Below are 16,548 nucleotides of genomic sequence, written 5' to 3' on the forward strand. Positions count from 1 at the left end.
TCTTTCCCTCTTTCTTTCGTTCTGCTGAGGAACACATGCCCTTATATCAAGTCAGAGCATAGGGATTATTTAAAAAAAAAAACAACCCTGCCAGATTGCCTTAAATCCTGACCCTTATCATAAATTTTGTGGCTCACGTTTAGTTTCATGTTTCACCAATGACACCACAACTAAAAAAAAAAATGATGTACACATATCTATGCACTCTGTAATTGCTTAAAGATTGTTATTACTACAGGATGCACTAAAAAAGTATTGCTCACTTTCCCCCCTCTTTCTGACTTTGCCACAGTTAAAGTATACTTTCACTGATACATGGTTATATGTGCTATCATGCTGCCCTCAAAATAAAGCCAATCCGCACATGAACTTCTGAATTCCACATCACATCTTTCTAGAGCTCGTTCTTTGCTTTCACAACGAGCTGTACTGCTAGTTAATTAATAAATGAAATTTAAGAAACAAAACTGCCAGATTAGCTAGAAAGCTACACTTGGGGGAAATGGATACACTCACTGATCTTTGACCATTAACAAAAAAATCTGTAGATAATCAAGCTACTCCTTGTCTCTTTAAGGGAAGCAATGTGACTGTGAGATAGACTTTACCTATGAAACAAGCATTACCAGCTGAAAGAGGAGGATAGCCTGTAAGGCCCAGCCAAACAGTTTAGCAGACCACTAGGCTATTCTACAAGTTGCTTCATAAAGTGTTATGATATGCTGAACTCATGAAATAGCTGAGCTACTTTTGGTAAAGCAGACTATGTTCGTAAGAGCATGGCTCTACCAGATCTGTAAACTTTCTACCAAGAACCACCTTAGGCATCAAAAAAGTGAAAATACGAGGGATTGTTTAGTATTGTTTGCAGAAGCTGCAACACATAAAATTTGTAAACAACAAACAACATACGGAGTGCTTGTCTTTAGTAACAAAACTAACACCAAGGCAAAGAGACAAAGGGGGAGCACAAATTATAGCCCAGCTTTTGTCCTAAGAACCTGGTTGATATTCAGAGAGAATAAGACATCCAAAACAGAGACAAGCAAGGTGGAATGAACTGCACGGAACTGAGTTATGAAGTTCACTGCTCTTGAATTCTTGACTCTACCTCCCTGGCAGTAAAAAGCCCCAGTGTTCCCTCTGAGTTAGTGTGAACTAGCTCACAGTTTTTAAGCCTCCGGCTCACACATTTTTGTTTTAGCTCAGGAAGGATGACTTCAGAGCAAACTAATTTATGCAGTAGCCAAATTGCTCGCTCACAACTTTAATGTCAGTAGCTCACAAAGTAGAATTTTTGCTCACAAGACTCCACAGCTTAGAGGGAGCAGTCTGTACAGCCTTATTAAAAACATTTCTACAAGAACCTCTGCTGGCCCTAACCTGGATAGCTCAGGCAAGCCTGATCTCGTCAGATATCAGAAGCTAAGCAGGGCTGACCCTGGCAAGTAACTGGAAGGGAGACCAGAGCTCAGGATGCAGAGGCAGGCTATCAAGCTACCTCTCTGAAACAGTCCAAGCCCCCAGGAGGGGTTGCCAGAAGTTGCTATGACTTCCAGGCATGCAAGCACGCGCACGCGCACACACACAAAAATACACACACACCCCAAAAAAGGAATCTCTGCTGGACATTCTCGCCATATTCTCACACTGCCTTTGTGGTGGGTTGCCACCATCATGATCATTCCATCTCAAGTGAGAACAGCTTCACATGCATGCAGTTTGGACCCCACACAATTCGGCATGAGAGTTATACTTGAATTGTAACGGTAACATAAAACCTCAAAGATAATACAGGGCCACCCATGCCAACTCCAGATCTAAAAGTGTGCCATACTCCTCCTAGTGAGCAGCTAACCAGTATTTAGACTTTATCTCACTAAAAAATTACCAATAACCCCTTGTCATAAGGAAACAGTTGTAATTTATTAGCAGGAAACTCAGAAAACACCAGTACATGTATTTTCCACACATGAATGTTAACATATATCTGTAGTTAAGCCACTAGTACCAAGCCACAGCAATAGTCGTGTCCCAAGTTGGATGCAAAGGGAGGGGTGAAGATGAACATAAACCCTGAGGGGCTGAAGCTGCACAGTTTGCTCTGCTGTTTTGTAACTAGAGATAAAGATATTCTAGGGAATATGAAGGTTAATCAGGAAAAGTATTTTTGCTACTGTACCAGCTCCACAAACAACACCTATCCCCGTGCCATCCAAGTCTTCCAATTACGTCACCCTGGACAAACTCAGAAGTGCTTCAAAAGGGCAGCTTCCACCAGAAACTCAATTTGCTTTGTGTCTGTTTCAGCCAATAAGAGTGAACTATTTGATGCAGAACTATTATCCCTACATAAAATGAGAGATCATCTTAGCAGCACTAAGCAGCTTTCAACTCAACAGATTATGACTCAACATTTGTTCTTCAAATGATTTTGGCATTTTTGGTATTACCTGGAACTTACTATTCATACAAAATTAATTTCATCTCACAGTGGGAAAATATCTAGACAAATATGACTAGCACCTCATCAATGCCACAACAGCACTGCATTCTAATCAGAATTACTTCTGAAGGTGAACTCTTCCTTGCTTCACCATCAAGAGTGCATCCTGTGTGTGTGCTCGCATGCGTCCACCCACACTACTACGTTTGACATGCATGCCTGGAAAGCTGGCCTTAAGTTTCATGATCTTAGAGTAAGACATTCATTCATTTTAATCACTTGCCTGCATTTTCTAGCTCTACACGCAATGATTCATTTATTTAAATTTTAGGTAGTGAATACATTTCTAAGCTTGCCTCTCTGCCAGATTGCCACTCTGCCAAATAACTGGGACTCAAGGCAGGTGATAATAAAATCAGTAAAACATAATTCTAATAACAGAATGAAAACAACCAGCAATTTTTTTAAAAAAATGTAATTGACATTTCTGTCTTTCAAGACACCCACAAAGCAATTGCATTTTGAAATCAAAGGCTCTTTTACAAGCCCTCCAAAAATGCAACATTTACAGTAAATAAAAGGTAATAACTTTCACAATACAGCAAAAAGCATGTAATATCTTTAAGATGATACATGAAAGGCAGCGAGAGCAAAGGAGCAGTGTGACCAAGCAACACCCACACCTTTAGCAATGCAGTAGAAGCCGGCGTTCAGGAACCGACAGGAGCAGCAGCAGCACAGCAATTTCTCTCCCCCTCCCCCAAGGAACCATCTATAGAATCTGGCAGGGTGGATAAAAATCAATAATTAAAAAAAAATTAAAATCAGATTTGATTTAAATCAGATTTTTAAAATTGAAATCAAAATTTTCAAAACTTAAATCGGATTTTGTTGGATAAAATGCTTTTTGAGAAAACAAAATCTATCTAAAGATAGTTTTCTATTTAAGACAAACTATAGCCCAAAGGTTTTTCATCATGAAATAATTTTTAATTATGTAGTATGAAACTGTATCTTCATGCAGTGTTTAAAAATTTCTGCAAAGAAAATTTGTTAATTTATTCATTAGGGTCCCAATTTCATGCTCTTCCAGAGGTTTCTGTAAGATTATTTTGGGTAATTTTTCTGTGTAGAAGATACATCACAGATGCTTGGTTTTGTCATTCTCAAAACTGCGAATTTGTGTCTGCAGAGATAACATGTCTTTTCTTAACAGCAAAAATGTTTTCAAGTAAACAATATAGCATTGAGAAAGAGACCCGCAATCCTATTGTTCCTTTGCAAATCTATGCACACAGAATCAACCTCTTAAGTCCTAAATTTCATAAAGTTCAATGAATAGATAGATCTGGATAAGGAGGAGATGCTAAGAGCTAAGAGGGAGGAGAAGTGGTACAAATGAAAGTGAAACATTTTGAGCAGAATACCCAGAGGTCTTGAGGTCTTTTAAGTGTAGCCTGAGGTTTATCATATTATTCTCTACCTTGAAGAGAAAACCCCCTAATGGCAGCAGGCCATAAAAGAGACCCAATTTGGGACTATTTTAACAAAGTTCCTCTGCCTATGGGTAAGGCAGGCAGGCAGGCATGCAAAATGCAAACAGTGCAACAAAAAAAATGCAAGGCCTAGTGGCCCACATGAAGCAACATAAGGACAACTGTTCTTTCACAGGAATAAGTTGTAATGAATTTGACAAAGGAACATGTTTGAACAAGTAGGATCTTCAGGTTGGTAAACTTTTTGATTTCATCATATCTCTTAAAAACCAGCTTGAGGAGCTGGCATGACTGAACAAAAATATATTTGTTACTTTTACTGCATGGTACTGTCATTTTTGTTAGAGCTCTTAGAGAAATAAATAGCTGAACCAGGCAGATCTTCCTTTTTTCAGGCAGTACTGAGTGGCAATGTACTAAATGATTAGGACATAATAAGCAGAAATTATATAAATACTGAAAAACAGCATTGACCTTTTTGTTTAGGGGACTCCATCATCAACATAAAGTATTCTGGAAACTATCCACCTTTGAGATCATCCTCCTCCTGTTCTACAGTTTCAGAGTTATTTGTCCAGAATAGTGTTTCAGTCACATCATATACATCCAGGGTTACCAGGTCTGGGTTGGAAAATACCTGGAGACTTTGGGGGTGGATCAGGGAGAGGGAGGGGTTTAGGGAGGGGAGGGGCCTCAGCATGGTACAATGCCACAGAGTCCACCTTTCAAAGCAGCCATTTTCTCCAGGGGAGCTGATCTCTGTCAGTTGGAGATCAGTTGTAAAAGCAGAAAATCTCCAGGTCCCACCTGGAGACTGGCAACCCTATATACATCACATAGCCACAGTATATCATCTAAATGGGGAAAAAATTCACCACCCAGGAACCACCATAGATAAGTTTGTGATGATAAGACCCAGGATGTAACAAGAGCTAATTGATGAAAAAAATGCCCAGTTTGTTTACGCAACAAACTCTTCTTTACATCTGATTGAAAAGCCACACTTCATTAATATGGGTCAGTCATTAAGACCAGGCTACAGTCCACCCAGCAGAGCAGATGTTGCAGGGAAACTGCTGGATAAAGTCTATGAAAGAGAAATTAGGCAGTGTGCAACAAGTCTAGAGGGTAAAATTGTTAACCTAAGTCTTGATGATTGCAGCAATGTCCACAATGATCCCATTGTATGTGCTTAACAACAAAAGAAAGGAATATTTTCCTTGCAGAAACAAAGATACATCAGGAAATACACACACAAGAAATTATAGCAAAATATGAACAAAAATGCAAATGTCTAGCATGCAGCTTGGTCACAGAGAATGAAGAAAATGCCAAGCTAATAACATATGGTTGCACTGCTCATTTGATGCACCTCCTAGCCAAAGACTTCAGTGTTCTAGAAATAAAGGCTTATGTTGTTGAAACTGCTAAATACTTCCATAACATTTTGCAGCAGCTGCTCTGAAAAGTATGAATGGAACCAAGCTAACTCTCCCACGAGATGTTAGATGGAACTGTGTACTGGACTGTTCTGAGCAGTATATCAAAACTGGTCTATTCTGATGACAGTGTGTGAACAAAATTGGCCAAAATCCTCAGAATTGGGCTTAAGAGAAATGTTGAACATATGCTGAGCATCCTGAAACCCATTTCTGAAGCTTTTAACAAAATACAGGAAAATAGCTCTTTTATTGCTGATGCTGTAGAAATTTGGAAGGAACTGAGTGAGCAGAATTAAAGTACAAGCATTAAAAAAATTAATGGGACAAAAACCATCTCCAGCTCATTTTCTCACAAATACTGTCAATATCTAGTGCCAGGGCAAATCTTTAAGTGCTGAAGGAGTTAGCTATGACGTGGGTATCCAGCAAACATCCATCCATAATGCCAATTATACTAAACTTCAGAACTAAGGGGGACCATTCAAGAAATATGTTTGCTGATGACACTACATTTAAGCACTTGGATTTAGAGACTGCTAAAGTAATTATTTCTCTTTTAACAGCAGTCACTTCTTCTGCTGGTGTAGAAAAAATATTTACTTCCTTTGGACTCATTCAATTCTAAATTGAGAAATTGTTTGGGACCTGATAAACCAGGAAAGCTTGTTTTTCCCCCCCAGATTATAAACAAACAAGAAAATGAAGATGAGCAAACTGCAGAAGACTGTATTTTAAGTTTTTTTACATGGGCCTCGCTGATGTAATGTCTAAATTTTTAAGATATTTTATTTAACCACGTTAGTTAACAAACATGGATGTTTAAGCTACTACAAGAATATATATTCTACATGTTATTGTTTTAGTTAAATAATTAAACTGGAGACAGTTCACCTTGCAATTAGTCTGTGATTTAAATCGATTTAAATAAATTTTATTTAAATAAAATCCACCCTAGTAGAGATTCCATCCCTTTTGTTCTAGCCTGAGTCCTGAAATATTGTAAGCAAGCTAAACAGACAACTGTTTGACCAGTCGTGGGAGAGCCAGTTCGGTGCAGTGGTTAAGCACGCGGACTCTACTCTGGGAGAACCAGGTTTGATTCCCCACTCCTCCACTTGCAGCTGCTGGATACTCATACTAGGAGGGGGCAGAAAGGGCCTTGCATTGTCTGCAAAATTGTGTTCTAGCCAGGGAGGGAGGGGCAGATTCCTCCATATTCACAATTTTCCAGGCCACTACGAATGTGTGATAATTTCAGTGTGTGTGTGTACGCTTCTGAAGACTGGAACTATCCTTTCTCTCGCCCCACCTTTTCCATCACAAAGTTTACAGCCTTAATTTTCAATTCCAAATGTGGACAGCAAAATTCTGAGCAATGATTTCTCACCTCTGCAGTAATCATTGGGATCTTCCTGCTCATCATCATCTGATCCCAGGATTTCTTCTTCTTGTTCAGGGAGGTCATTCTCTGAATGGGAAGCAGGACCTCGATGTTGAGTTTCAGGTCTGATACAGATAATAAAATGCATAAATTTAAGCTTTCTACTGTATGCAAGTGCTCAGACCAAAGAATATAAGACTATGCAGATATCAAAAAAGCTGTTTAAGGATAGACAGGGACAGGCCCAAACAAGTTCTTATTTTTAAAACAAGTCCTTAAATGCAGATATATATATAATCTGTTTTGGGTTACTACTATGGACTTAAGCAAGTTAGACCTACCCCTCCACAAATACTTCAAATGCAGAATCCAGTGAACACTGTAGTAAACTCAGTAGCCTAAATCCATCAGAGAATTTCCACAGACACTAAGATTTCCATCCATGGACAGTGACATTCTTGCCTTTCCTCTCCTAACGCAGCCCCAAATACTTCTGGGAACAGCATTTTGAGAAAGCATTCTTTTGGCTACAGCAGAAGAGGGGAAGCAAGAAAGTCACACTCTGCAGGTGGAAAGCCTTCTGTCTGTGGAGATGCTCCAATGGATCCAAATTTGCGTACACAGCAAGCCTACCGGAACCCCATTTTTTAAAATAGAAGTTTGCATCTCTCAAGAAGCTGGTCATAGAATTGGGGAAAACGTCCGGGTGGCCTCTATACAGCACAAAGAGTAGGATCATAGCCCCAATGCAGACTTAACACTGCTTCATTGCCTAACCAGCTTAAAATATCATGAAGGCTTGTACACCCCTCCCCAATCCTGGTCATAAGGCATTCCCCATCTCCTTTCAGTTTCAGAGCTAAGCACAGATAACACTATACATGCACAGTATTTTGCTAGTCCCTCACAGCCTGAGCCACAGTATACAAACATACTTGTGCTAACTATACTTATAAACTTTGGTCAGGAACTAATTTAATACATACATAAAGCAAAGCATAGTTAGCTATTATATTCCAAAAGTAGACAAAAGAAGCTGGTAGCCATATTGGTCCATAGCAAAATACAAGCATAAAAGCTATTACATGTTTTTTTTCTTAAGACCAACTTTTTTGTTAAAATCACAGTTATTTTGGTTGACCTTAATAAAAGTTATTTACAAAACAACTTCTCAGCAAAGCTGCAATAATTTCCTGCCACTTCAAGAAATGTGTGGAAAAAGTAAGCAGGCAATACATGCCAATTCTTGCCTCAACTTCAATGTGGTGCCCATGAGTGCCATGGCACCTGCCAACACCTCTTCTGGTGCCCACCAAGTGTTTTTAAGAACTGGGTATGGCCAGGTACGGCTTTTGCTCAGCAAGGCTTCTGACTGACGACTGGAGATTTGATTGGCTTTGCAGACCGTTTTAAATATTGCTTTGGCGGCAGCTGCCACCACAGTACAAGGATCTACATTGTGTTACTGAAGTTACAGTGTGGCTATCATTTTGTGGCTCTACCTGCTGTGGCAACCGTTTTGTGGCAGCCATTTTGTTGCTGTGCCCACCATGCTGTGTCAGAATTCCAAATGTGTTTGCTGGCGCAAAAAGGTTGGGGACGCCTGTTTTATACTGTCTCAAACAAAACAAATAGAACTCTTTGAGCTGCCTTACATCTTATATTAAGTGTCCACCTAAGATTTTTAAAGCACAAGTGCAATCATGGCTGTAAACATATATATCAACAGGTACATTTGCTTGAGAGCCAAGATTGGCTAAAGCTTTCAACTGAGTGTGTATTCAGTGGCAAACCCAAATTTGCTGCCATTTCATGTGTGAAAATGGCTCTCTATAGACACTACATGAAACTCTTCATGGTAACACCCAAATTATTTAAGGCATTTCAGGTGACACCAACCATACCAATTCCTAGAGTATTTGCCATGAATTATTTCAATTTTCACAAAAATAGAACCTCAATAACTATGAATATACCAGAGAAGTCAATAATACAGTGTAGCTCCATTATCTACAGGTAGAGCTGTGCTTCACAATACATCCTGTCTTTAGAATAATAGAGTTGGAAGGGACCTCCAGGGTCATCTAGTGCAACCCCCTGCACAATGCAGGAAATTCACAAATACCTCCCCCACACACACCCCAGTGACCCCTGCTCCATGCCCAGAAGATGACAAAAAACCTCCAGGATCCCTGGCCAAATTAGCCTGGAGAAAAATTGATTCCTGACCCCAAAGTGGCAATCAGCATTTCCCTGGCTGTGTAAGAAAGGGCCACAAGAACTGATGCAACCCTTCTTGCCTTCCCTCTCATGATCTGCCTATTCACAGAATCAGCACTGCTGTCAGATGGCCATCTAGCCTTTGCTTAAAAACCTCCAAAGAAGGAGAGCCCACCACCTCCTGAGGAAGCCTGTTCCACTGAGGAACCACTCTATCAGGATGTTTTTCCTAATGTTTAGCCAAAAACTCTTTTGATTTAATTTTAACCTACTAGTTCTGGTCCAACCTTCTGGGGCAACAGAAAACTACAAAGATTAGCAACTACAGGCTTCTAGGCCAAATTAAGCCACATAAATGGCCTGCCTTAACCCTTCAATTGTGGGACTAACAAGCAGCATGGAAGACAGTTCAGCTGCAGTATCAGAAGCCACCAAAAGGCCAGTGTTTGGGGCTCTGTTTGGGGCTCTGGCTTGAACACCTTTCCTAATGGAACCCTCCAAAAATTATTAATTAGTGTTACAGTAAGTAGAGACTCTTTCATGTTACTCACTAGAGCTGCTCAGTTGCTATAATATACCTAATGCATGAATTATCCTGTAAGTGGAGATGGCTCACAAAACTTGAAGTGAAAGCTTTTAATATGGAAGGAAATTTTTAGAGTTATCTTCAAATGAACAAATGTGGAGTAATTCCATCACAAGATGATTCATCTTATACTCACAGGCATTCCAGCCCTGTGAATGGTTCAGCATGCTACCAGGCCGTGGGCCAACACAAGAGAATCATTTCATATGGATGAATGGCATATGGTAACTGAAAACAAGTCACCTTTGAAGGGAGAAAAAATGGCTGTGCAGCCCAAGAATATATCATTTCAGCTTGGGCTTTAGCAATTTTATGGCTTCAGATCGTAACAGTGATGGAAGTCCTGTTGTGAATTTCGGATAACGACCAACCAAAGCCAGCTTAGGTAGTTAAAAAAAACAAAACAGGATTCCATGGTTTTAGTCACTCAAAAGACTGAATAGTGATTGAATAGTCATATCCATTTTCTGAAAGATCTGTTTTCAAAACACATCTGTTATGGGGTTTGGTAGCTGAGTGTTTACATTGAAAAATCTGATATATATCTAACAACATGGCAAATGTATTTTGATCTGAGAATTCCCCTGCCCCAAATACCATGCAAAATTTACCTTAATCTCAGACACATTTCTTTAGAAAAAGCTAAAATCATTTACAATACAGCACAGACAGGTATAAGCACAAAGCTACATTGTAAAGTTACAAGGATTAACACAAGCTTTGAGAGCTGTGGGTGACAATAAAAAATTAGAATGCTAATTAATGAATCCTAAGCCTTGAGAGGAAACATAGTGGGCAAAATAAATATCAAACCATCTCAAAGCCACACCCATCACAGCAAAGCTATTTTTAAATTAATTACATCATTAATACCAGAATGCTGAATTATTAAGGCATGCTATATAGGGAAGATGCAGGACAAGGAATTGGATTTAAGTAAGCTCCCCAGTCACAAAGATCATGACTGCTATGAAGATTCTGCAATCATTCCTCCTCTACAAGTGCAATTTCCCTGCAGCAAGGAAGTTACTAGAAAACCTCCATAAAGCTTTTGAGAACTGCCCTTATTCTTTATTCAAACGAAATCACGTTATATGACTGATGGATAGCACAAAGATCCAGAGAGCTCAGCATCTTTGCAATTAGTCCTTTTTAACCCCTTATACTTTCAAAATGAGTTATACTTTTTTTAAAAACCTATTTTTTCAGGCAATGTAAGAGGCCACATGTAATCAAATTTTAGCAGGGATTTCAAAGGCTCTGCTGTTATTTGGAATGCACATGGACCTTTACTATGAAATCCCTTAAAATATTCAATGCAGCCCTCCCCACTGTTCCTGCCCCACCCTCCTAAAATGTTCTCCCAATCATTATAGGGACAGGCCAGAATTGTAAAGCATACACACGCAGTGCAAAGACATTAGAACCATGCATCTTTAGACTCTCAGCAAGTGTTTTATTCCAGTGAATTGTTAAACAGAAGACAAAACCTGCAAGCCTCTTCCTATCTGTTTGTTCAAGCAACACAGAAGCCAGCTTGCAAGCAGGGACAAAAGGCTGATGGAGGATTCCACAGTCTGGATTTCAATGAACAGATCAGACAGCTGTCAAAATGCTACACTATTAGAAATAAATGAAATGCTAACAGAAGCCTGGAAATAACCCATTTTAATACATCAAATCACTCCAAAGCCCTAAGAACCACCTTAGGCTTCTCAAAGTCTATCTGTCTTTACAGAATAACTTCACTGAATTTGTTCTCAAGCTAAGTGCCTGATGAGATTACATGCCAAGGGGGAGGGGGAGTCAGAGAGATAACTGAATTGCAGTGTTCGCAGACATTTATGTGCTTTCATGGAATACAAAAAAGTCCACACGGAGGGAATCAAATTCCATTTATACCTGATGAAACAAAAGGAAAGGGATAACTTACCTGCATGAAGCACGGACTCCCATTGATGAAGGTATCTCTGAAGACAAACCCACAGTTTTCGAAAGAGCCATCAAAAATCAGATGGCACACTGGTCCTAGTAAGAGGGGTGCATAAATTGCAAGCAGAGTGCAGTCTGTTTCTGAATGTAGCAAAGCTTTGTGCAGAAGCAAGAGAGAAAAGAAATTTGCCTCCACCACCTAGCTGCAGATGCTTAGCACTGCATTGCAGGTAAACTGCTTGCAGTATTACTGGAGGGGCTTGCTCTCAGCTCATTTGCTTCTTACAAATTTAGTCACACTCTGAACTGACCAGACATTTTATCATATTCCCCTGATGTTTATCAGCTTCCAAAATCTTTCCAGGTATACTAATTTTAGAATCTAATTTTCCTTATTCTGTACTGAGGAACCACTTGATTCCTATTCAATAAACTCACTTTTTTCAAGACATCCAAGAAGACTAGTATCAAAGCAACTGCTGTCTGTCTTATTTTGATTAATAAGGTGGAAAAAAAATTACAGTTCCAAGCTTATGAAGAGCCAGCAGCAAATTTTTAGGTACCAAGAACTTTTTCAGCTGTGCCCGAGGGCAGTTCTATAGACAAAGAGGAACTTTTTTAAAAAATCATCCCAATCTTAATAGATTTTCTTTGTTTCAAGGTTACATAAAGAGGTAAACAAGGCAGACAGCTACAAAGAAGTTTCAACAATATTCTTGGCTACCAGACAGGACTTGTGCCACACATCATCCATTTTGCTTCATTCTAGCATTGTGTTGGTACTCCATGGACTTAAGCTCCACATGTCAGCTGTGAAAAAGCCAAACTGTAACTCACTTGGCTCTATAAGCAACAGCAAAGAGCCAAAAAAGTAGAAAAAGGTATAACTGAATTGAAATGAATGCATAAGTGTCCTCCTGGACATTGAAACTCAAGTTCCAGCATGCAGATCGTATTTGTCAATATCACAAGGCATACTGTCTTTGTGTGAGGAAGAAACAAGGCTCCAGTTCTAGCCTGCCGTTTCACACACCTCCTTGCAGTCATTCCTGTAAGTCACATCTGCTTGCCAGGAAGAAATGCAACCTCCTGTGTGAAGAACCTGACTGGCCCCTTTACTGACAGCAGAACTATCTGCAAGGAAATGCTATAACAGCAGACTTGAGATAGAATTTCTGGGCTGTTCTAGGTAGGTATGGAAAGCACACATGTCAAGAGTGGTACAAGTACCTGGTCAAAGAAAGACAAATGCGAACTGCTCTCAGATCTTCATCATGCAAAAAATCATCTGGTGCAAACACAGCCTATAGTTCAGGTTAGCTTCATGATGCAACAACTTCTACTTAAGAAGTCCTACCTGATGAGGGGGGGAAATTTGGGAGGTGGCACCATCAGCTCTTTCCGACCTCTTGCCAATGTATGTCATGCCTGGGCTAGGAGACAAAGTATTAACCCCACTTGCTGGCTCTCTAAATTATTTTGCTAGACATCAGTTACACTGATAGACTGCCTCTCTTCTCTCCATATACATGTATTGGAGACAAACGTTGCAAGCTGCAACCTAGCAACTTCTTCAGTCAGTAGTCTGCTACTACTACATTGTGAGCTTTCATCCGTGGTGCTAGACCTGTCCAGGACACTTTAAAAACCTTGTCATCAATAGATAAGGCCTATGGAAAAGAAAGCACACAAACAACAGACTGTGAAGGAATCTTGCCACTGCTATCTACTGTATGCTATCTAACAAGCAAGACAAGTCACTGAATACAAATGCCCATTCCTTCTCTGGCAACAGAACAATGTGAAAGCTAATATGAGTCCAGGAACTAGGGCTCCTACTATGAGATCTCTTTCAGAATGGACACAAGAACTGAAGGGATATTTTTCTTCCCCCCAGGTAGAGTGGCACTGGGGCATTTCACAGTAATAAACAAAATTAAGTTTGCAATACACACACAAAAAAAAGTGTATCTAATAAAGTATTGTAAAGTACAAAGTGGAGACATATGTAAGGTGGACACATATGCAATATTCCACTGTTCAGTAACAATAAGGATGTCATTTTGGGACACACCTTACGGGGCGGAAAAGGTTAGTAGCGACATATAGAAGAATGAAAGGTACTCAGGATCTTAGAAAACCACAGCGAAATCCTGTTAACAAATCCATGAAAATTGGGACTTCTGCATAACACTGTTTCATTGTTCAACCAGAAAGTCTCATTTTAGAACCGTTTTGACATGTTTATTATGAGCTCTTAATCAAAAATATATCCCAGTATACAGAATCTGGAGCAAGGATACAACAAACTGTGCAACAAATTCAGCATCACACAAGAGGATTTGGGAGGCTTGAAATTCTTAGATGGTAACCTCCCCCCACCAAATACCATATCAGTTGTGATACAAACAGAACGTTCGAAAACAACTTGTAATATGGCATTTATAATATGCTGTTTAAAGTGGAAAAAGTCAAGAATTCCAATGGTACATGAAAATAGCTTTTAGGAAGCTGGGCTTGGTTGCATATATAATTCACACAGCCAACAGTCCTTAATGTCTGCTATCTCCAACATAATAACACTCTTGGATGTCTGAATCACCAATCTAAATAAGACAGATGTGCTTCTGGGTTGTTGTTTGTACATATTCACAAGATATACCATTGTGCCACCTTCCAATAAGCATTTGTATGCTTTTCTTGCTTATCTGGTATTCTGAATATTTGAAAGAATGGAGGGTGCAGACTAATAGAGCCTGTGAAGAAAAATCCCTTTCGTTCTTATTTCTAAAAGTTAGAATTAAGTAAAACTCTTACTTCCTTTCTCACAAATATGGAAGTAGATTTTATTGTCCTCCTCATTAAAAAAGAAAAAAGAAACATGCCAATTATAGTCATCGATTTGGGGGCTATGAAACTGTGTGGCTTCTATTATTGAAAACCATTTCTAGGATTATTTGCTCTACTCTTCAAACTATACTTTGCTTATACTAGCAGAAAACATACCAGGGCATGCTGTTCATTACTTCTGCCAGCTTTCATTCTTCGACCGAATCAAACTGTATATTAGACCAGTAAGAACATATAAGTACCTGACTATAAAAAGGTAAAGGTTTCCCTTGCTCGAATGCTAGTTGAATCTGGCTCTAGGGGGTGGTGCTCATTTCAGTTACCAAGCCGAAGAGCCAGCGCTGTCTGAAGACATTTCCGTGGTCATGTGGCCAGCATGACTAAACACCGAGGCACACAGAACGCTGTTACCTTCCCACCAAAGCGGTACCTATTTATTTACTTGCAATTTCTTGCTTTCGAACTGCTAGGATAGCAGGAGCTGGGGCCAGAGACGGGAGATCAGTCTGTCACGCAGCACTAGGGTCTCGAACTGCCGAACTACAGACCTTCTGATCTGCAGCTCATATATTCTATAGTTATTAATAGTCTTACTCAGAATTTATGTTAAGAATCGGATCAAAAGGGCAAGTGTTATTTCTTTTTACCACAACGTGACATTTAAAAAAAACCATTATGAACAATCTATGAATACACATTAAGTGCTTTTCAAATGACTAGGAATCAATGTGATCATCTCAGTCCCGCATACAGGAATTGGGATTTAAGGGCTCTCCCACTTGTTCCTTTAGACTTTATAAGGAAGATGGCTAGAAGCAGGAAAACAAAACACTGCAGCAGTAGGCCAGGAGTCTACTGTCCCTACATAGGTATGTTCTCCCAGATTCCCCAGTATATTGATGATGGCAGAAGAACAGAACACACAAAACTCATCTAAAGATGGCTTAAGACATTTCAGTGAACTATACATACCCCAGCAATACTAAAGCTATCCATGATTCACTGATCAGTAACCTGGGAGACTACTGGAAGCCCTATATAAGAACAGAGTATGTAAGCAACAGATAAAGACACACTCTGATGCGATGGCTAGAGTGTCAGACTAGAACTGTGTTAAAATCCCCACTCCGTGAAGCAGCTCCGTGAAAGGCCTTGTGCCAGTCACACTCTCTTAGCCTAACCTCTCTCACAGACTGTTGTAAACAAAATGGTGGAAGAAGAACAACACATACCACTCTGGACTCCTTGGGGAAAGGGTGGGATAAAAATAAAACAAATTTGTGGCAGGGTCAGTCCTTGAACCTACCACAAAACATGGCTGTGTGTACAGGAAAAGAACAACACCAGTTATTTCCACATCAGGAATGTATGTTTACAGACTTCATGTATAGGTGTACATATTCTTCCTTATGGACAAAGAGGGTAAGGGTGATAAAAGCACACAGAAACAATATGATTTCCTATAATTCTTCAGAAGTCACAGCTGGCTGCATTCCCCCCATACCTTAGAAACAACTTCCATAGAGAAAAGCTTCATAGAGGCATAAATGGAAGGAAAATGGGGGGCATAACAATGCAAAAGCAGCAGATTTTAACCCATCCTCCTCTCTCCATATCTGCCTCATCACCCAAGCTTTCCAGAGCTCTTCAAAGCCTTCCTCCAAACCCACTCCACTGCCTTCCTTGGGAGGACAAAAACTTGCCTTTTTGACAGCTCACTGACAGATCAGATCCATCCTGACCCAGACCCAAACCTGCCCAAATTCATTTAATTACTATTTGTCACAACCACCTTCTGTAAGCCCCTTTTCCTCCTAAGTCAAAGGACTTTAAAAGGCTGAGCTGTTCTGAAGGAATAAATACACACATCCCAGCCCCATTGGTGGACAGGCTTCCTTTATGCTCTCACTAAGATCAAGTAGCCTAGTCCAGCAGTAAGGCTCATGGGGAAGTTACAAATTCACAGTCTGATCCAGACTAATTGAACAGTTTATGGAAGGAGAAAGAATTCAAAAGAAAATAATCAGAATATTCAGCTACCTTGCCTGCAGAGTTGAAACAGTCTGTACTCACATCACATGAGGGACGGCCTCAGAGGGTCCAAAGACAGAGATTTTCCATAGATTATTTACAAGACTGGGGCCAAGAGAGGAGGGCGGATCAACTCCTAGGAGACAGAGATAAGATGCTGCCCT

At 39.9% G+C, this 16,548-nt stretch overlaps 1 protein-coding gene across 1 annotated transcript in view; it reads right to left on the reverse strand.

The window, feature by feature from the left end:
• Window positions 1-16,548, reverse strand: part of SRPK1 (SRSF protein kinase 1) — a 47,903-nt gene that overhangs the window by 24,308 nt on the left and 7,047 nt on the right. Inside the window, exon 3 of the mRNA XM_015411838.1 lies at window positions 6,772-6,890. Coding sequence (XP_015267324.1) covers window positions 6,772-6,890 — 119 coding nt within the window. The remainder of the gene's footprint in view (window positions 1-6,771; window positions 6,891-16,548) is intronic.

Source organism: Gekko japonicus, unplaced genomic scaffold (genome assembly GCF_001447785.1).
Source record: "Gekko japonicus isolate JY-2015 unplaced genomic scaffold, Gekko_japonicus_V1.1 scaffold309, whole genome shotgun sequence".
Classification (NCBI taxonomy): domain Eukaryota; kingdom Metazoa; phylum Chordata; class Lepidosauria; order Squamata; family Gekkonidae; genus Gekko; species Gekko japonicus.